The sequence below is a fragment of the Rhipicephalus sanguineus genome, chromosome 9, assembly GCF_013339695.2.
Source record: "Rhipicephalus sanguineus isolate Rsan-2018 chromosome 9, BIME_Rsan_1.4, whole genome shotgun sequence".
Lineage (NCBI taxonomy): Eukaryota > Metazoa > Arthropoda > Arachnida > Ixodida > Ixodidae > Rhipicephalus > Rhipicephalus sanguineus.
The window spans coordinates 139,831,965-139,854,185 of NC_051184.2; the positions used below are offsets into that span (position 1 = coordinate 139,831,965).

At 44.8% G+C, this 22,221-nt stretch overlaps 1 protein-coding gene across 1 annotated transcript; it reads right to left on the bottom strand.

Moving 5' to 3' along the window:
* Positions 1 to 6,010: 6,010 nt before the first annotated feature.
* On the bottom strand, positions 6,011 to 21,194 carry LOC125759987 (uncharacterized). The gene is made up of 4 exons (XM_049419532.1): positions 21,159 to 21,194; positions 20,300 to 20,412; positions 19,904 to 20,102; positions 6,011 to 6,025 (listed from the first exon to the last, which is right to left on the bottom strand). The coding sequence occupies exons 1-4, from the start codon at positions 21,192 to 21,194 to the stop codon at positions 6,011 to 6,013; spliced, it is 363 nt and encodes a 120-aa protein (XP_049275489.1).
* Between the last annotated feature and the right edge of the window lie 1,027 nt (positions 21,195 to 22,221).

Below are 22,221 nucleotides of genomic sequence, written 5' to 3' on the forward strand. Positions count from 1 at the left end.
CGTGCTTAACCTTGGTGGACGCCTTCGACATACATTTTTAACGGCGGCGTGATACGGAAGAGTAAAGGTTACTTAGTAAAAGGTAGTCAGTCTCCGGGTATAAAAGCAATTAAATACTGACTATGACTAATTCAGAAGCACTGTATGTCGTGCTTCAGCGCGCGTAAGTGCTCATCACGCAAATATTCGTCTAACTGCTCAGAGGTGCCGCTGACCCTGCGTGCAGATCGCAACAGCACCTACACGCGCAATAAATGCACATGCTTGTATAGGTGCACGCTAAGATACCCTTGGAACTCTGACATCGACGTATGTAACAAAAATATGCGACATATGATGGTCTTCGAACAGCTGAGAACGCACTGCCGACACTTGCAGCTCGCGGCAAAAATAACCAAAACTGCTCCAACAGCACACGCTCGTAGAATACACATACGTGAGTTTCGCTATCTAAAGGTACTTTTCACGCCGGTATGAGCAAATTTTTGGGCGAGCGAGACATCCACGATGTATGGTGAACACACAAAAAACACACGTTTATCATTTCTCTTGCGGCACGACAAACGACGAACAGAAGTCGGAGCTGAAGGTGCTAACGGTGGCCTTCGTGAGTTCATGGCGCCGCACTAACTATTTACGAACCTAATCCACGCGCAAACACACGCCGATGATGCAAAAAAAAAGAAGTAGCAAGCTCCGCCCTCTCGTTGCAAACCACTTTGTAGATATATAAGGCCGTGAAAAGTCAACGAAGGACGCGGTGGCTCTGTGGCGTAGTTGTTAGAGTGTCTGCTTTCGGTGCTTGTGGTCATGAGTTCGATTCCTGTGTCGTGTGCGATTTGTATGTGTTGTCATATGTGCGTGTTTACATTGATGTCCATTTTCTAATTATCCCTAGAGATAAGCATTACAGAAGTTATTCCGTGAAACGCTGTTAAAGTGCCAAAATTTTTCTTTTTCTCAGCCGCTTTGTGTGCCGTAGCTGCCGCCACGTCAAGTTGCGCCAGCTATGGAGGATAAAAACAACTAACCGACACATAATGTATGACCTTCGAGATTCCGGGATTGTCACTCGCTAAGCCTACATCGTTGATTATTTGAGTATGGCTCTCGAAAACGGTGCCGAATCGACACGAATACCTTGCTGTCGAAGCTTAAGGACGTGAACCTAAAGCAAATAAAAGCATCAGTTCGGCGATAACGAGCGACAGAACGTGCGACGGCCACTTGATAGATTCGAGGTGGGCGGCTATCGCTTTCGGCGGCGCGGCCATGTTTACCGGGCGTGCGTATGCGCAGTTCACACCCGGTATTCCGGTGCAGAGCATTTTGCGTATTGCGGTGTGCCGGACAGACTAAAATCCTCTAATGTATGCGTTTCGGTTGCGAGCGCTCTACGTGTTTTGGTTGCGTGAATGCGTGCGCGTATGAATGTGCCATTTTCTGTGCTCGATTAATTTTATTTCAAAGCTGTTTCAACGTGATAGCTTTACTCCCTCGGAGGAGTGCTTTCACTCTATCGCAGACGGAGTACTGTACTCCATGAGGAGGCGTTGAATCACTCCCTGTCTAGAGGGAGTTGTTTCACCCCAGAAAAGGGAGTGCCCAGCGGGACAAGCCAAAACTCTCACAAAGGGAGTGCCCCGACGCCCTTTGTTTTAAGAGTGCAAGTGGGAGCGAAGCCCACATTTTACTCATTGCTGGTGCTTTGCTAGTTAGGCTGCCACGGCGGCTATGCTTTTGCAAATTAAGGTACTTCGCGCACAGCATTCGCTATTGACGCTTCCGACTAATTTTGGTATTGTCGCCGTGAAGAATATACTCACGAAGGCATCCGGAATATTAATGCGAAAGTCGTAGACACTTCATGATATGCGAAAAGTGGCCGTGAGCGTCAGCGCCAGCACGAACGGACCAAAAAGTCACGTCATCACAGATGACATCATCCGTGAAGTATCATGACGTCACATATCGCTAAAATTAGTGATTTATTATGACCCACCTATGGCGTCCCTAAACATGACCTCACATTCTGACATCGTCACGTTACATCGTCGCATAGTCAATGGAGGGCCGATCGCGGAGGCAGTGCCACACCACGTGAGCTGCAGAAAATTTCATGAGAGGGGAGGGGCGATCGATAGAAGAGAGTGAGAAAAAAAAGGTTGCTTTCGCTTTCGACTCGTCTCAGCCGAATGCACAAGGGAGCGTGAGAACTTTCCAACTCCACTCTCGATGACTGTAGTGCGAGATTACTTCGCTTCACGTACAAAGCCGCGTGCTTTCGCTAGTTCCTTCATTGCATATATACATCTTCAATGTCGGAAACATCGCTCAAATGAGACTGAAGTGCTTGCTATCTAGAGATGTAATTAGTGACATGTTATAGTTCTCCTCAGACTGTACCTGAAGGCTACATTGTATCGAAACGCGAACGGCTTGTAGCTTTGAATTGGAATTTGCTTTTGACCTCAACACTGCATTTACCCTGTATATTACTTGCGATATTATGGCAGTGTTATTCTCGGCACATGATCAACAGTTTACACTTACACTTATGCTTACACTTACACTTATTACACTATGAAACCTACGAACTGCATGCATTAAACGAGGGTACTACGATATCATCGATGACATCGTCATTTAGGGGAGTACGGTAGTTACCATTCTCTACTAGGTTCTTTACTAGAATGCACCTGACGAGAGCTATAATTACTGCACCACTTTCTTGAGAGCGGCGGGCTTTTGAGAACTCTATCGCGAACTCTCACATTACAAAAGTTTCCAGCCGCTTAGGTTTTATCGAATTCAGTTATGGTTGTACTGAAAATAAAATCACGCCATATCCACGAAGTGAATGATGATTGAGGGGCTGGCTCAGAGAAGATCAGGAAAACCCGTGAATCTTCTGTACAAGTCCTCTATCATCGCATGAAGACGTGACACACGTTGTTATGTATATATATGCATAATGTTCTTGTTTTAATTTTCAGTTTTGATGAAATATATACACCATTTACAATTATATACACATTGATAAAGTATATACAAAAGAAATATCTCAGAGCGCCTGATTCTCCGTGGTCGACACTTGCAGACGCAACGCTTCTAATGTTCTTTCAATTTGAAACTGCCCTCAAGACGCGCTCAACAAAGTGACCCTAAAAATAGCTGTCCGGCGCTCGCCTGGCTGCCGACCGCGTTCCCCGCTCGCCCTGTGAGAATAAACGGCCAGGCTAGAGGGAAGACACGACACGCGTAGCATTCCTCTTCGCGTTCCACGACGCTTTGAACGGATGGATGCAGGTTACGGAGTGGGACTTCGCCCCAGCTTAAGAACCTGGCGAGCCAGCTCCTAAAACAACACACAGTATTCAAGATAGGCGTTAGTTATGAAGTAAACTCCTAAACACTGCCTCAGATTTCCGCAAACAAATGTATTGTTTGCATCCTTCCTGAGAATTCCTTCATACAACGCGATAACTACGTAACGAAAGACAATTTGGGGTAAGGTTCAGCGCGCTTTTTGCCATTCATTCTACCACACTGTCGTCACATTTTACAGCAATATTCTTGGAGCTCGTGCTACAGAAAAATATTTTAAGCATGTCTTTTCGTTCCATTACGTGCAGCTTCCTTATTTCGAATTGTTTTTCTTACTTATGCTCCTATACCATGTCTACAAACCTGTATTTTTTGCTTGCTATTGGGTTATAGCTGCTCAAAAAACAACTAAAGCAGAGCACGAGTATCGAGAAACTCCTCATCGCATTTGCGATTCGTTCTGGCCTGACACTGCGTCTTTAGCGAAGCGGAAAGCAGGAAGTCATTTGGCGCTATCACGGATGAGAAACCCTCCACGATTCCGGTATTTTTTTTCTTGTTTGCTTTATTTGCGCAACGCAGACTGGGAGACCGGGTAATCAGCGACTGCTTTTGTCCGGATTCAACATGAAGGCAATGAGATGCATTGGTTCACCAATAATTATGCCGAACACTGTAATTTCGTAACGAAGTTAGTGATAAGCTGTGCAAAAGAACCGAAAATGTGCGAACCTCTATTTGGTGATTCAGTTTTAGTCTGGAACCCGTGATACGTCATCGTTATACCTCATGTGATTCACATCCAACCGTCTACTGTATTAAACACGGACTTCTTGCAAAAATTTAAAATTCAACCTCACTCCGTAAAAAAATCTAACGCTTTGGTTCTGTGAATTAAACCAGCCGCTCTATCAAAAATCGTAAAAAAAAGAAACGAGAGAAACCAGAACACACGTAATCTGTTCACTGGAATAGATCCATAAGAAAAAACCTATCGGAAAGTATTGAGTTGTTCATTGTTTTGTCATAATTATGAGTGGCGTGTGTCTAGGAAGAAATTTGTGCGAGCCGTATATTTTAATTTCTAAACGTTGTCAACCGTTCTTTCTCTTGGTTTTCATCATTTAATTGTTTTTTTCTTTTTTTGATTATTCAATATGTTCGCGAAAATCCCTTGGTGGATGAACAAACGTTTTTAGATCACGTCATCTCATTCTGTGACACTGTCTAACAATTTATTATGTGTACAGAAACCTTCGATGGCCAACGGTTTCAGTTTTTCTCCACTAAACTAAAATGCAGAACGCTCACGTAGGTACAAGCTGCGGCATGCGTCATAGGCCAAAAATTACACACTTGAATCTTTCATGTTTTTAGGGGCGAAGCTCCTTACGGCGGCACCCGTTCGTCCCTCGTAGTCGTCGTCATCGTAGTAGTCCGTAACATGTCTTACGCTTTGACCTCCAAGGTGGTGCCGGTGGGAGATTTCTCCTGTGCGTTGTTGAACAATAAAAAATTCGCAGCGCGCGCGTTAACTAAAAGCCGAATTCTTCTGTCTCTCATTCCCCATTAGCAGCCATTGGCATGTTCCAGTAGGAAACGTTAGTAGAAGTAGAAGTGTAAGTGTTAGCTAAAAGCCGACTTCTTCTGTCTCTCATTCCCATTAGCAGCCATTGTTTACCTCCAAGGTAGTGCCTGGTGAGATTTCTCCTGTGCGTGATTAAACAATAAAAATTTTGTTCAAAACGCCGTTGATTGATGAAATAAACCAACGAAAGACGCCAGATGTTTTGTAAAAGCAGAACGAAAGAACGCCAGATGTTTTTCTTAAAGTGTAGTAGTAGTAGTTGTATGTAGCCACCTCGCCCGATCGTCAACGGGCGAGGTGGACCGGCAACGGCGCGAGGACCCTGCCGTACGAGAGTTAAATCACACTAAAAGACATACTTTGCGGGCGATACACTCTAGTGAGCTTTCAACTTTTCGTCTTAATGTACATGATAAAGAAATTATTTCTACGAAAAACGCAAGGCACACCTTGAGCAATATATTTGGTTTTGGGACGCTAAATGGAACCATGAGGCGATGCGAAGCCGGAGCACTTGCACGATCGCGTTCCGTTGGCTTCCGTTGGGCATGCTACCGACCTCGCGTCGTGGAACGCGCGTCCTGTCTTCCCTCTAGCCTTGCCTTTAATTCGCACAGGGCGAGCGGGGAATGCGGTCGCTCTTGGCGCTCTTTCGCTCGGGAGCGGACTTCTTCCTTGCATTTCACCGATCACAAGTGATAATGAAGGGACCACGTAAACCAACAGTACAATAAAAGTTTGATGTTTAATATATACACGATGTTTCACACTCTTTATAGTATGTACTGGGCGCATTTCACGGAAGAGTTTCACGGTTTACAGATGATTCCCTCCGTAGCTTCGCCCCACTCATCATCATTCACCCCGTGGATATGCTGTGATTTTTTTTTCTTTTCTTTTCGAACCAATACAGTGCAGAGGCCAGGTGCCTGAATACAACAGTGCAGGATGTACTGCATATAGAAAAGTAGCGGTACGGGGGACCAGCAGTTCTAGCAGAACTTATAACACAGGTATAGTGTAACACAGGGAACGCTAAAGCAATAAACGTTTTAAAAAAAACATAGTATAGTGACCTGCGTTAAAAATTACCCCTCAAAGAAGGCTTATCTGGAAAAGCAAACCATCACGAAGGAACATAAACTTTTCCCGGTGAGGCCTACTCGTGGCAGGGGTGGTGGATCGATACCTGATGAAGGACATCAGCTTCCCGCTAGCGTGAAACAAATCACGCCGCTCTCTTGGCTCCAAGCGTCAGACGTGGGAGGGTTAAAGGTTATCGGCACTAACATCTGGAGATGGTCGTTTGTCAAGAAGGCTAAAGGTGTTTTTGTTTCTTACAACAATCAACCCACCTGAAAAAAAAAAAAAGCCATAATATTCGTCTTATTTATATTTTGCCGTTTTCAGTGCCTTCACTTCACGCGTGCCTTTTGTAGAACGTTTAAAACTTTCGTGGCCTGTATAACTCGTAGGAGCGAAGAAAGGATGATCTCTGAAAAGAAAGAAAGAGGCACAAGTGTTAGTTTGGGTATAGGGTTACCAGGTCCCAAGGAGAAAAATTAGCCAAAAATTGGAAAGATTAGCCAGAAAGTAGACAGCTTGAACCAAGAGATGTAGAAGAGCCAAAAGTAGCCACGCGTGTATGAAAAAGGTGGTTATGTTTTATTTAAACGAATTAATACAAAAGCGTTTTGGAGAAAATGTAAATTAATATAGCATGAAGCTTAACAAAATCAGATTTGCTGAGTTTAGCAATGATTCCATGCAGGACAACGATGTTTCTTACGCGGTTGCAAAAGTGGACAATTTTATTTATTTATTTATTTATTTATTTATTTATTTACAATACCTTACAGGCTCCTTATCGGAGCATTGTGTAAGGGGGCGATACATAGGTAAATATAACATATGTGACAAATACAGAAGAAATGAAATCTAATCTATACATTCTGAAATGTGCACTGAGATATTGCGATGTACTCGACTGCCAAAGGAAGGACGAGTAACATACATGTAGAAAAAGTAAATAAGGTAGGAGCATGCGCAAAGAGAGAAAAAATGCGAACCTAAATAACATTGAAGGTTATCGGCACAAATGCTCGGCACAAAAGAATACGGTACGCAAACCTTTCCGTTAGCGTTTGGTGATACTGCGCATGCGTCATACGATAAGAACTTTGGTACGCACTTGATATTTAATAATAGTAATATCTGGGGTTTAACGTCCCAAAACCACGATATGATTATGAGAGACGTCGTAGTGGAGGGCTCCGGAAATTTTGACCACTTCGGGTTGTTTAACGTGCGCACTTGATATTTGTAATATAGCGTACGCACCAAAGCGACGCAAACGCTACGAATCCAAAGCTTCCTAGAGACGCTGTCGTCGGGCTTCTTGCGTGAATATTTTAAGAGGACTGGAAGTAACAGTGCTGTGGTTAAAATAAAATTGAGTACGGCATGATTAACCTCAAGATCTCACTTGTTGGCATAATGACACTGAATGATAAATTGTAGTCATTTTCGCAATGATTTCTTGCGTGATGACGAAGTCAGAGCAGTCAATCTTCCTGCATAGCAGTTAGTACCAATCCTAAGAAATTGCACAGTCAGTTCGTCGGATATTCGGTTTCTAATATCGGTGAGTGCAAGGCGCCCTGGATGGAGAACACTTTCGATCGTCCCGTTCACTTCCACTTTCGGTATAAAGTCGCGTTCAGAAATATATATGGCGTTTTTTTTTTCGAAATGGGCTATATCCAGAAACCGAAACTAGCTCAAATATTGCTCCATTGGCAAGTACATTCTCTCAACTTTCCTCTAAAAAGAGATCGGAACGAAATGAGTCAAATACCAACGGCTGCGTGTGCTCACAGATCCCGTTTCAAAACGAAATTGGGCCAGATCCATGCGCTGTATGGATCGAAATGAGTCATATCCGGTATGCCGATAGTAGAGCGCTTCGGCGATCACGTGGTTCGGCGAACGTGGAAGTCTTCGTGTGATTTCCCGCCTAGCCTGACTACTCCGCCTGTTTTCTAGGTGTTTGTGGAAGTTTTTTTTTTTGCCCTTTCGGAGCTGCATTATCATGGATCCTGGTGGAAGTGAAGAGATCAGCGAGAGATCGGTCCCCAGACGTCGACGACATCGTGAACAGAATCAATGTCGACGCCGACGAAGCAAGAATGTGCCACTGCCCGAATTTCAATAAAGTTTTTTCAAGAATACCGCATTGAATTCCATGCCTCAATTCGAAATGAGCCAAATCCAAAGTTATCATGCTAATAATGGTGAAATCCGCTGCATATTTTTTAATTGATTGTGGCCAGAAACTTCCCTAGCCGACATGTAAAACATATCATAGAATAGCTTTGACAGCGTTGTATTTAGTTTGCATTGCAAATTTTTGCCGTTTTCTCAAATTCTCTTTGGATGGATTTGACCCATTTCGAAAAAAAAATGCCTCATATGGGCTCGAAAAAGAGACCCTATGCAACGGTTTTCGCCGAGTCCCAGCCACACATCTAAAAGCCTTTTCTTATTTTGGGAGCTGGAAACATACCACGCTTTGACGCCGTATACTTGAACGCATGCGGCTGCGACGTCACCAAATAGAGATCATTTGGTTGCAATCAAGGGGAAAATAGTAGCCAAGTAGCCAAGGTATTTTTGTCTGCCGCCACCGGCCTAAAACAGTAGCCAGGCTGGCGCAAAGCAGCCAGACCTGGCAACCCTGGGCTTGGGTGCTGTAATTCAACGCATGCCTTTTCAGAGCGACGAGATGTTATTCGATTGGGCTGTAAAGCTCGCTTGGTGATGCGCTTACGGTAGGGAGACGTTACAAAGTACACAGGACACAGTGTTAACAGGACACCAAGCCAACCAAGCCACCATCACCAGCCAACATCACCAAGCCAGCATCACCAAGCCAACGTGAACCAACTAGCCCCTTTCGTCGCACTACTGGGCTATAAAGCATAACATCTACGACCGAGAACATGGCATTACTGAAACAAGTCTGTTATGAATGACCTCTGCATCACAAATGATTGTAATGCTCACTCATACAGTGAATGACTCAACGCCGAGTGGGCTAAGCGTGCCAAATTATTCGATATTCCGTGTTAGCGGCATGAGCAACGTGTGACACTTTTTACTCTTCCAAGCACTTCGAAGGCAGTGCGTTTTAAAAAATAAAACTGGTACGAAATCGATGGTACTGCTTCATGTTAAGAGTTAAATGGGATGCATGTGATTTCGAAGTGTAAGTTTACTTAAGGTAAGGGCCAACCAACTGTCACGATAATTAATGAAAATAAATTGAATCAGGTCATTGAAAGAGCAAGTGGTTGTCTAGTAAGTATCGGGGATTGTTGCTTCACCTGGTGAAGCAGATTTATACTATTCACTTCCTTCTACGTGCCCTCCGTGCTCTGAGATCCACTTCGGCAGCGCACGAAACACAAGCTGAACCCAAGGAATGCACCAAGACACAGGTGCCGCTACTACACGCCTAAGTGGAGGGTCACCTCCAATTCCTTATGTGACATAAGAATATGCTGGCGCACAAATAAGGCGCCGGCTACTCATCAGCACCAGAACGGGTCGAACATAGAACATACCATATTCAAAATTTTCTGAAGCAAGACCGAAAGTCGAGCTAGTTGGTACATATTCATCTTGAGAAGCTGTTAGCGCAAAAAAAAGACAGGGACACAGAGGGAGGGAACAAGACCAGCGCTAACTATCAACTGAAGGCTTTATTAGGCCAGAAGAAAACATATATACTCTGACTACGTCACCCGCGGCACATGCGCACGGTCAACGGTGCAAACCAAGGCACTATCTCTCTATACCTATCGTTAACCCCTTTTCTTTAGGAGCGAAACTTCTTTGTTAGAAATCGTTACTGACGGGTGACTGATGCAAGATGATCCCCTGATGTGTATGTGATAAACCTCTGCCAGTTCTCGCGTGGTGCGATCACGGTGCTTAAATAAGGTGACCGTGTCAGAGAAGCGTGCTTCGCATCCACACTGCGCAGAATGCATTGCTAAGTGCGTGAGCGGCTTCCCTTTTAAAGACGAGAGGTGCTCCCTTAAACGTATGTTAAGGCAGCGACTTGTCTGCCCCACATACATTCGTCCACAACTTAATGGAATGCAGTATACAAGGTTTGAGGCACATGTAACAAAGCTAACTTTGTGCTTGACGTTGCAAGTACGAGAGGCCCCTCTGTCTCTAGCGTCCAGCTTATTTCCAATCATGGAGCACATCTTGCCTAGTTTATTCTTGGCTGAGAAGACCACATTCAGTCCATACCTATGGGCGGCCTTTTTTATACGGTGCGAAAGAGCATGCACGTAAGGAATTACCGCCCATCTGGATCGTTCCAATTCTTGCTCACGTGGAAGGCCCCCTTTTATATGCTTTATCAGGCGCCTACAAACAGCCTGTAGCACAGACTCGGGGAAGCCGGCCTGTTTCAGCCGCAGTACCTGCTCTTTGAAGCTCTGTCGTACCAAATGATGGCACGACCTGGTAACAGCAGATTTTAGGCATGAGAGGGCTATCCCGTTTTTTATAACCTTCGAATGAAAGGATTGAAAGCTTAACAGGGGCTTGCTAGACCGAGGGGCATACTTATAACATGTATGGTTAGCTGAAAAAAGCAGTGTAAGATCCAGAAACTGTAGAGTGTAATTAATTGGCTCTTCACAGGTGAAACTCAACCCCCCGCAGTGTGGATGCGAAGCACGCTTCTCTGACACGGTCACCTTATTTAAGCACCGTGATCGCACCACGCGAGAACTGGCAGAGGCTTATCACATACACATCAGGGGATCATCTTGCATCAGTCACCCGTCAGTAACGATTTCTAACAAAGAAGTTTCGCTCCTAAAGGAAAGGGGTTAACGATAGGTATGGAGAGATAGTGCCTTGGTTTGCACCGTTGACCGTGCGCATGTGCCGCGGGTGACGTAGTCCGAGTATATATGTTTTCTTCTGGCCTAATAATGCCTTCAGTTGATAGTTAGCGCTGGTCTTGTTCCCTCCCTCTGTGTCCCTGTCTTTTTTTTTTTGCGCTAAAAGCTTCTCAAGTTCAGAAATTTCATATCAGAGGACGTACAGTCGCAATCACACTTGTCTAGAACACCCAGTCGGCCGCTTCAGCTGCCGTTTTCTGCAGAAATATGCGAATACCGACGCCGTAATGATGCCTAACATAGTCACACTGCACGCTAGGCCAATGTGCTATAATCCAAGCACGAACGGAAGCTCGTAGCTAACGTGAGGTAGGAGCTGCGGACAGCAACATCGCCCACAGCTACGCGCTCCACCGCTCTAGACAAGTGCGCTTCCGTTTGTACTCATTGCAACATGGCAAGCTAGAAAATTACGTGGCACATACAACATAGAATTTCAATCACACCAAACCACGCAGAAGTCCCAGAAATACAAATTGTAATGTTCCCTAATATGAATGTTTCTATTAGGCGTGTCGCACATACATCCTTCTTTCCATTTTCTTAACACAGAAAACTATGGAAAATTTGAGAGCAGACAAGAACAGATCATGAGGGACAGGTATTGGGGAGCGTGTAATTACACCATTGGTGAAATGAATGTGCTGCCAGGCCAGACGCCCGAATGCATCGAACGGTGAAACAAAGCCCATTCCGTGCCATATGTGGCGGACTCGTGTACCGGATTCACCACCTGCAGGGAAATATACAGGTCTGCATTAGACGAAACCGACGCGCTTCAATATATCGACCATTCGAAGAACCCGCAGGGCTTGAAGCTCCTGAATAGCCATCGCGAAAGCGGTCGTTCCGGTCGTTCCCGCAACTCGAGACTGGAGCCCCTCTTCTATTGGCAAAACCCGTCGTGATCATCCCCTGCTCATTTGCGAGATTGGTGATTAGGGTGCATTTCGCGCTGCGTCTTTCGTTAATGCTTCGGGACGTGTTCTTCCGACGCCGCCTGGTTTCCAATTTCGGTGTAAATGCGTGCAAAGTGTTTATTTCAAGAATTAAAATATGAAACTTTCTCTCTTTACAAGAGTATGTTTCGGGAAAGTTGCGATAAACGCCCGCACCCGCTGGTGCGGTCATTTATCTAATGCTTTCCGCCTTTTGTAGTTGCGGGTGTGTTACCCTCACCACTCCACCTTAACCCTCCTTTGATCTTTTTTCTCCTCTTACTGGCATTCTACAATAAAAAAAAAACAGATATGTCAGTCTGGCTAGCTTTCCTGCTTTTCCCTTTCTTCTTGTTTTCTTGTTTGCTATTGTCTTTTTTGCCCTGGTATTTGTAAGACTGCAGTGCTGAAGATGGAAAGTTTCCGACTTCTTATATTGTCCAAGTGACGTTGTTACTGCATTTAAGTGCTTTCATGGCCGGATGCTGTTTGCGGAGGCTCCGACGAAAGCGCAGAGATGTTTGACGGCGCGGTGCCACAGAAAGTCACGACCGACCTCAAATGAAGCTGGAAACGGTGGGAAAAATCAATCGTAAATATTCGCTTTCCTTTATGCGCCTGGTGCCTCGTTCACTGTAAAATGAACCCCCCGGAAACTCTGAGGTTTCACTCTGTAGTATCTTCAGTAGGACGGGAGCCTAATAGCCAACACACATGTTTATTGCAACAAGCAATGCAACAGAATGACCCGCAACACGCACACGCGGCGGTCTTATAAGCTAACAGAGAACTAACAGTGACGTAAGACAGCCAACCACTTACACGTGCATCTTATCTTAGGTACGACCCGCAAAGCACAGAGTGACGTCAGCGCACGACTAACGCACGTTCCATCTTAGGTGGAATAACACAACACGCTTCCTCGATGTATTGTAAACAAGCACAGCCCCTTAGTGTCCAAGCATGAATCAAACGATTTGGCGAAAAATGAAACATCCCAATCGAAGGAAGTGATAGGTATAAGCGTTGGCTTCTTCTCTTACCGTTCTTCTATGGTGCTTGGTGGTAGACATTAGCGAATGCGGTACTCCCATGCATGCTGCCTTGTTAGACTGCTCCGGCAACCCGCTATCGCACGCCTTCCTATTGCTCCCCTCAAACATTGTGGGCATAAAACGTTATGTGACAAAGAAAAAAAGTTTTGACTTACTGAAAACAAAATAAACGCCCTAAGGTGTTCTTCAGTCAAATAGCTCAGAATGGGCGTAATAATAACTAACAATTATCTTTCAAAAGTAATAAGGTAGCACTCGAACGCATATATCATTTTAGACTCTTTATACCAATTGAGCCAACCGCCGCAGACCACTGACTTGCGAGGTTGGTTGTGAAAGTCCTCCTTCCAGCTTTTTCCAACAATATCATTTCACATCGAAGATGTGTAACTTTTCCTTCATTTGGTTCCTAATGCCATACACAATAGAATGGCATTTGTATAACTCACGTAATTTTGCGCAACGAAGGTGGTAAGGCTGCATATTGAGCTGCGATAGTGAATAGTGGCCATCGTGTTTTGGGCAAGCATAGCTTGTACAGCACGCAAAATGCGTTCGCGATAGACAGGGAGGGCAAAAAAAAGTTTCGTCGTGCCTTGAACATCTCGATGGCGTACCAGTTCTTTTCAGCCCAAAAACACTAGAAAGTTGTCTACAAATGAAGTTCAGTTTAGACGCAGAATGTTGAAGCGTGCTTGGGCGGAAAGGCAAATGACAACGCATATCAAGGGGTTGTTGTTTCATTTTCATTTTCTTTCTGTATTCATATTCTTATTATTTAATTTAACGTTGACATATGTTCATAATTATATATTCATATCCACATATTCATTTTCTTCGTTTGTTTCTGTGGTTGCAATACATGCCGAATTTGTATAATCGCCGCGCCAAATTGGGAGGATTTCGAGTGGTTACTAGGCGCTGCGGGCAGTCCCCAGCAAGCCCGAGCACGTAACAGAGCAGCGAGAGAGGTCACCTAGCCTGAGCCTTTTGCAGTGTCAGTACGGAGCGATGTTCTCGTACACCTCGAGTAAGCTGAACGTGCTCGGCGTTCATTTAGCGAACCCTTCAACCATCACCCTAACCGGAAGGTGGTATAGGTGAGTCAGCAGCGACGATGGACAACATCAATACTGTCCAGTGTTCGACAGGGAAATGAGTTTACACTCTTCTCGACGTGCATGTTTCTTTTGTTCGGTATACCGTGTTCCCTCTACTTTGATGGCATGGTCTCGTGCCACATAAGTGTTGCACGCCCGACCCCCGACGTAGGCCGGCAGCATTGGCGTAGCCTGGGGTTGCGGGGGGTGCCCGAAATTTCTGGATTTTGCGGTCGGAAAGGGATGTACCCCTTTCCGACCCCGCGACCAGTGTATTGGACGTAAGAAAAAAAGCGGCGCATAAAAGCAAGCAGCGCTAAAATCGAAACCGGTAGCACCTTTGCAGCTTCTCTAAGAGGTGGGCGATACCTTTTTTTCATGTAGTTCCTCCCTAAATCGCATTTTCTTATGGGGTACCCTCACAGTAATGGCGTCCTCCACGAGGGAACTCGTGCGCTCAGTGCCCTCAAGTATGCGAAATTATTAGAGGTTCTATCTTCCCGCAATTTAGATAATTTAAATCATGTGAGCAAGCATACCTCCGCTTGAAGCAGTGTGGCGGAAAGGCAGCCTTTGTAATCAGAAGTTTGCACGCAATGCGAGATTGTATTTATGTCCAGTACACCGGACTATGTGATCCAATTAGGATGCATCGTGCTAAACATGGGCAGAGAAATAAACTAGGAAGGAGCGTCACGTCGCAATCTTGAAGACCAGCCATGCAAAAAGAAGCAGGAGCATGCCAGCATTTCTCCGAAAAGCATTTAGCACGAGGAGGGAGCGGAGTCAGAGAAGGTTCGCTGGGGCACGCCAGGAGCGCGCGCTCGTCAATTTTATTGCGATAACAATTACACGGACACTATCGGCTGATTGTTGTCGTCGTCATCATGACCCGGATATATATATATATATATATATATATATATATATATATATATATATATATATATATATATAGATATAGATATATACGTAGATTATGAAGAGTCTGTCTTCGGTTGCCGTAAAATAATTAGGAAAAAGGTATACGCTTCTAAAAAACTGTTTATTTGTCGACGTTTCGATCGGAGACCGATCTTCATCAGGATGAAATTTACCAGGCTTCGATGCGCTTTTATATCATCGCTCTCCGAGCCGAGAGAAAGAGAAAAAAAGAGAAAAAGGTTAAGGAAAAGTACATACAGAAAAAAAAAGAAAAAAGGAGAGAGAGAGAGGTAAGAAACCTGCCGAAATAAGTCGCAAGTACGCTTGTGCACATACTTTGACTAACATAAGAAGAACATGTGTTTCTTGACAAAAAAGAAGAGTCGTCAACACCCCACGTGCACATACTTTGGCCTACGAAACACACGTGTTTCCTAAATAAAAGAAAAAAAAAGAAAAAAAGAAAAAGAAAGAAAACAAAAACCCCGCTGATATCCAAAGATCGTCCAGGTGAGGTACATTCCTGTAGTCACTAGTTGAGTTCCAATGCTTTGAAGCCCCAACACAACATGGGTGCATTCCTCCAGCCCATTGTCACTCCTCACGTCTTCGGCTCCCCCCCTCCACATTTGCTCCTGAAGCCTGTGAGGGCCGGGATGAAGCTTCACAAGAAGGGATAAGCGCTTAAAGGCAGTCAACTCAAAAAGCTTAGTAAAAGTCCGGGAAGAATGTAAAAAGGCACATTCACTAAAAAACAGGTGGTCACGATCTCCGGTTTGTGGCTCCAGTTAATGTTTATGAAGAAAATGGAGAATACGTTAAGATTGGAATGCGTGTGAGCATGCTGCATGTCCGACAGCGTGCTCCTGAAGCGATGTCCGAAAAAATAATAAAATAAACTATAATAAAAAATAATAACAAAAAAATAATAAAATAAAAGGAGAGAGATCTTCAGTTAAGATTATTATCAGCTTGAATCTTGCAGAGCCCGAATTGAAGACAGTATGCCCGGATTGATGTTTAGGCCAGCCTTCAATGTATTAAATTTATAAATCATATAGGATTCGCGCTGTTCACGCTCCCTTGTACTGGAGAAACCACTTTGCAGGAGTGTAACCTTCATGGAATCAAATGGGTGGTTTTCGGAATTTATATGCTGAGACAGAGGAAGATGCGGAAGCGAATTAACATGGGAACGATGGTTATTAAAGCGGGTGCGGAAGGCCGTGTCTGTCTGACCTATGTATTGAATACTGCATACTCCGCACTCGAGAAGGTATACTACATTAGAGCTGTCACAGTTAAGGTTTGAGTGAAGAGAGTATTTGAAATTGGAATGCATGCTTTCAACAAAGTTGGTTGTCTGTATGTGTTTGCACACCTTGCAACGAGCCTTGCCGCGTGGCTGGCATCCAGTTACAGGTGCCTTATCGGTTTTCGAACGTACAAGATAATCCTTAATGTTTTTGGGGCGTCTATAAACGACTCGCGGAGGGGAAGGGAAAATAACTGACAGTCGTTTACTCTGTTGTAAGATGTTATAGTGTCTCTTTAGAATTTTGTTTCCGTTAGGAGGGTTGCTTCGAAATGTTAGAACCAACTTTTTCCGTCCCTGTTGTTTTAATTCTTTCTGCTGATAAAGTAGTTGTTGGCGATCTAGGTTTGCCCCTTTACGTATGGCGTCGTTGACTATAGAAGGAGGATAGTGTTGCTTCGCAAGTGCGTTGCGCAAGTTATTTGCGTTGGCCTCAAAGTCTTCGGGGCGGGAGCAAATTCTCCTGAATTGGTGGGCCTGCGAGTACGGGATGCTCGTCTTGCAGTGACGAGGGTGGCAACTATCGAAGTGAAGGTACTGCTGCCTGTCTGTAGGCTTTTTGTAAACGGTACTAGTCAAGGACCCGTCTTTTACTTTTTCGTGGACGTCGAGGAAATTGATTTCAGTTCTTCAGTATGTGTGAGTGAAAGTTATGTCTGGATGAGCTTTGTGAAGGATTCTATAAAATTAACTAAGTTCTCTTGTGTATCCGTCCAAATGATAAAGATATCATCTAAGAAGCGTTTGTAAAGAAGGGGCTTAATTTTCTGGGTTGACAAGAACTTAGTTTCAAGATCATTCATAAAAATATTAGCGTAGTTGGGTGCCATTCGAGTCCCCATAGCAGTGCCATTTATTTGTAGATAGTATTGGTTATGAAACTCAAAGCTATTGAGTTGAAGTACCAGCTTCGCAAGGGTTTCAATTACTGTTGGACTTGGCAAGTCATCACATTTGTGCTCACTATAGGACTCTACTAATGTTTTGATGCCGTCTTTATGGGGAATATTAGTGTAAAGGGAAGTTACATCAAGAGTTACAAGAAAGGCACCATCAGGGATTTTTATATCGTTGATGATCCGTATGAAGTGCTTGGTATCACGTAGGTAGGAGGAGTGTGTAGGCGGAATGTCCTTAATTAGGGAGTCTATGTAGCTTGATATTGGTTCGGTGAGGGGTACCTCTTCCCGAAATAATTGGTCTGCCGTGGTTTCCTTTCTTGTGTATTTGATATATATATATATATATATATATATATATATATATATATATATATATATATATATATATATATATATATATACTTTGGTTATGAAGATCGATGGGTCCGGTACGATAGATGAGTGAGAAGAAGGACTCACGTACGAAATGTAGTTTTATTAACGTTTCGGATGGTGGGCCAGCCTATATATATATAGAAGAGGCACAAAGAAAAATAAAGCAGAAGAAAAAAATCCGGGGCACCAGACCGGGGATTTGAACAATCGCCCCCTCGCTCCCCAGCGCACTGCATTAGACAACTCAACCGTGCCTCATGCATGCGCCGGCGAAATAACGGCGAGCTATTTATATACACCATTTACCTCTGGTGGTAAGCGAATCTCGGAAGAGCTTGAGCATGCTTTCTATCTCGCAACGCTCCTAATTTTCTTTCCATTTGAAAACTCGCCCTTTTCTTTACGTACACCTGATGTGGAAGAAAAAAGAAAAAAAAACAGAAAACACCGGCCACACCTGACATCAGACAACCCCGTGTGGCAGGAGACGAAGGGGGTCACTCTACGCGCCGCAGTTTAGGGCGTCCTATTCTCCATTGTAGACACTTGCAGACGCAACGCTCCTAATTTTCCTTCAATTTGAAAACTGCCCTTGAGACGCGCAGGACAAAGTGGCCATTTTCTGTAGCCACTCATGATGTGGAAGGAAAAAAAAACGTCACAGTTTCGCCGCAACGGCGAAGCAATAAAATGCGATAACAATAAATTTGAATGTAACGCGAAAAACAGAAAGCAGCTCGAAATTTCCAGTGCGTCGCTCGAGCCCAAAGCACGCACGAAAAGAACGCACACAGGACGAGCGCGAACTGTCATGCGTCAGAGCTCAACACTTGAAGCGCACTGCTCAAACGTAAAGCCGGACGCACGAAACGAACGAACAGGTACACACAGGACGAGCGCGAACTGTCACAGTTGTTACTAATTTCTGTTTGAAAAGCGCGCTCCTTCGCAAACGCGGCCGCTGCAGCGAGCGACGTGACCTTCGCACGCTCTGTGACTTCAGCGCGGACATCGCGGGGAAAGCACAAGACATACAACACCCCGCTCTACCCCCCCCCCCCCCCCCGGCTGCCCCCTTCTTTCCTCGAGATAAGCGCGCCAAGGCGACCACGCCATGTAGGGCGAAGAGCAACGGCGTTCTCAGGAGCGGGGTGTATAACAATACTAATATCTGGGGTTTAACGTCCCAAAACCACGATATGATTATGAGAGACCCCGTAGTGGAGGGCTCCGGAAATTTGGACCACCTGGGGTTCTTTAACGTGCACCTAAATCTAAGCACACGGGCCTCAAACATTTTCGCCTCCATCGAAAATGCAGCCGCCGCGGTTGGGATTCGATCCCACGACCTTCGGGTCAGCAGTCGAGCACCATAACCACTAGACCACCGTGGCGGGGCAGGAACGGGGTGTCGACCTCTAAAGCGCGCCACGCGCGCGCTTCACGCCATTTAGGTGGTGACTGAGAAAGCATGCTGAAGTAAATGGTGTATATAAATAGCTCGCCGTTAGCAGGCTGAAAGACGGTGCTGTTGGTGGCATAACCGTCGAACGCCGCGCGTTGCAAAGCGAGAGGTCGCCCGTTAGATTCCGCGCGTCGGAAAGTTTTTCTGAATTATTTATCGTTGTGGCTTTTATATACCCTATTGAAAATTCCTCCACCATGAGGAATGGTGGATTCCACCATCCACCATTATGGTGGATTATGGTGCTGGAAGATGGTGGCACGTGGTGTATGCTGGATGCTGGCGTATGATGGATGCTGGAGAATGACGGAGCGTAAAACGGCTCTACAGCGTCGGCACCATCATGCCTAGCCGTCACACACAAATAATTGTATAGAAGGCGATGTAGAAAGCACTAGTACAAGAAAAAAAACCGTATGCGAAAAAAAAGAAAACTTCCGCCACCGGGAATCGAACGTCCGACCTGCGGATTTCGAGCCGAGTACTTTACCACTACGCCACGCTGACTTTTTTGTTCTTTATTGCAATGCTAATATGTTCTATACATATACACATGTGCCACACATCACCCACCAGCACGCGTAAGGCTGGCTGGATCTACTTATGAACTTTTAACTGTTTCAGTGTATCTAATATACAAATCATTTCATTTCTTGCCCCTCGGTGCTCCAGCACTTCTCTGAGCTTCGTGATCTGTTCAACAAAATAGGCGTTAACCGATCGCGCTTGTGGCTCAGCATTTCGTATATCCATACGTGACCTCCATATGCTATAAAGACCTAGAAGCGTGAAGAGGTCATAAAGGAGATTATTTCCACGAACAGGCAGAAAACGAATTCCGTAGGCATCAACTGGCAGTTCCTTCTTCAATGTTCTCTGCAGCACATCCCAATAAAACACAGCGTCCCAACAGTCAGTAAAAACATGCTCTACAGTTTCTGGTTTGTTACACAAAAGACAATTCACTCCCCACGGCACAAACATGCCTCGTTGTTCGAGCCATGTTTTCACAGGTAGTGTGCCCGTGTGAAGTTTAAAGAAAAACGTTTTAACCCCAGGTGGAACTAACATCTTTTTGACGCGTTTCAGGACGTCCCTCCCTGATCCCTCCCCATAAATGGTTCTGTAAAGGGGAACTGGAAAAACTATGTCTACCAGGTCTTTCAGTAGGCGCTTCCTGGGAACGTTACTTAAGTATTCAAAAGAAAATCTACTTATAAGAAACCTATAGGAAGAAACCACCTCGCATAAGTAGCGGGATACTTTATACGGACCGTTGTCCATGGTGGAGACAACAAATTCTGGTATAGCTCCGGTAACATGACTTGAATAATTGTACGGATGAAAGGGTTTTGCTGATCTCTTAAGAATAAAAATCTACTAACCACCTGTTTCAAGAACAGGTGACTTAACCCCAACCCACCGTCTCTGACCTTCCGGAAAAGATTAGTCCGAGATGTTCGCTCGTATTTAGAATTCCAGACAAATGTTGCAAATATCCTATGAAAACGCTGAATATTACTTCTTGTGCAGTAGAGAACCTGGAGAACGTACGATATTTTAGCTGCCAAAAGACGTTACATACCGTGGATCTTGCAAATATTGACAAATTCCGCCCACCCCAGCTTAAAGTCTTTGTGCTCATTTCATCCGCCTTGTCTCTTCAAAACTGCGTATTTTCTCCATATCTATCTAGTGGTACCCCTAGGTATTTGTTGGGTACAGTGCTCCACTGCAGTTTCTCATAGACACTGGGTGTCTGCTGCCACGAACCATGCCATAATCCAAAACTTTTGTCTGTGTTCAATAAACTACCAGTTTGGTCGCAAAAGCTTTGCGTGATCTGCAGTGCTATTTTCACACTTTCCTTGTCGGTACATATAAAAGCAACATCATCCGCATATGCAAGCACTCGTACCTCAAAGGACTGCAGCCGGAAACCTCTTAATTGATCACTGTTAATGATTTTCCTACACAGGGGCTCTAAAAACAAAGCAAACAGTAATGGTGACATGGGACATCCCTGTCTTACAGACGAACGAACATCAACGCGTTCTGTCAGTTCTCCATTTACAACCAAACTGGTGGTACAGTTTTGATATGCCATTCGAACCCCTTCACATATAATAGAACCCAGTCCAGCATGTTCCAATATATCAAACAGTGTGGCATGACATACCATATCAAAGGCTTCTGAAAAATCAATTTGTACCATCGCTGCTTTTCCTAACTGAGCATCGCAGTATTCTAGAATACTCCTCGCTACATGAGTGTTTGTAAATATACTTCTACCTTTGATTCCACAAGTCTGATGTGACACTTGCTAGGCGTCTTGCAAAATGACTAGTCAACATACTAATACACAGTTTGGCTTCAGCTTTGTATGTCTCATACTGGAGACAGACGCGATCTTCACATCCTACTAAATTTGCGTAGATATTAAACGCAAACAAACTGCTGCCGGTAACAATGACACGTCGATAATGGCAACAGCGCTAACTTTCTTTTAGCATTCACAACGTAACTCCAAAGAAATGTGTCAAGTGGAGCCAGGAGCGCGAGTATAGTCAACCGGGTGTTACTGCGAAGTTTTAATAGCCGTTTCTCGCTTTTTCCAAAGTGCTACATGTGCAGAGACGTTCTGTCGACTGCAATCGCATTCGATAAATACGCGCGTACAATTGATTGAGTATTCTGATGGCTTTTTTTTTTCGCGCAACGTACAGCGCAGCCGTGCCAGCGCACTGATCTGACGCTGTATCATTAGCTACAACTGCATAACAGCTGGGCCAAAGCAAGTGCAGTATGCGGGAAAAATATGCCATCATATTGGTTCAGTAAGGCGTACGAATTGACAACTCTATGTTCTCGCATACGTGTCAGAGAAGCGCCGGCGAGTGCGACCGGCGGCGGTTGGTGACCGGAGGCGTTTGCTGGAAGCGCGTCGCATCTATGCTCATCGCTTCGTGTGCGGACACTGTACACAAGAAAAAAGTGCTTCATTTAGGTTAGCCGATGCCACAGGTGTGCTCTAAAGTCATTCGTACTCACCGGAATCGTGTATAAAACCAGAAGCGCCGATAACACGTAGACGGACTCGGTCGCTACGCTATGCCTAACCTTTGGTGGCAATCATGGTGGTAGAATATGATGGTGGTAGTCATACTTGGTGGGGCTTATCTCGACGCACGCCGAAGGTAAAAGTTTGTGCATTTAACTTTGCATGAATTTTCACTATTACC

Bases quoted from the DNA above. Each gene is read 5' to 3' on its own strand.
- LOC125759987 (XM_049419532.1), bottom strand. From the start codon at position 21,194: ATGGTACAAATTGATTTTTCAGAAGCCTTTGATATG. The intron at 20,413-21,158 runs GTATGTCATGCC...CTTTTCCGGAAG, and splicing joins TTTCAGAAGCCTTTGATATG to GTCAGAGACGGTGGGTTGGG. The intron at 20,103-20,299 runs GTTACCGGAGCT...TCCCCTTTACAG, and splicing joins CGTACAATTATTCAAGTCAT to AACCATTTATGGGGAGGGAT.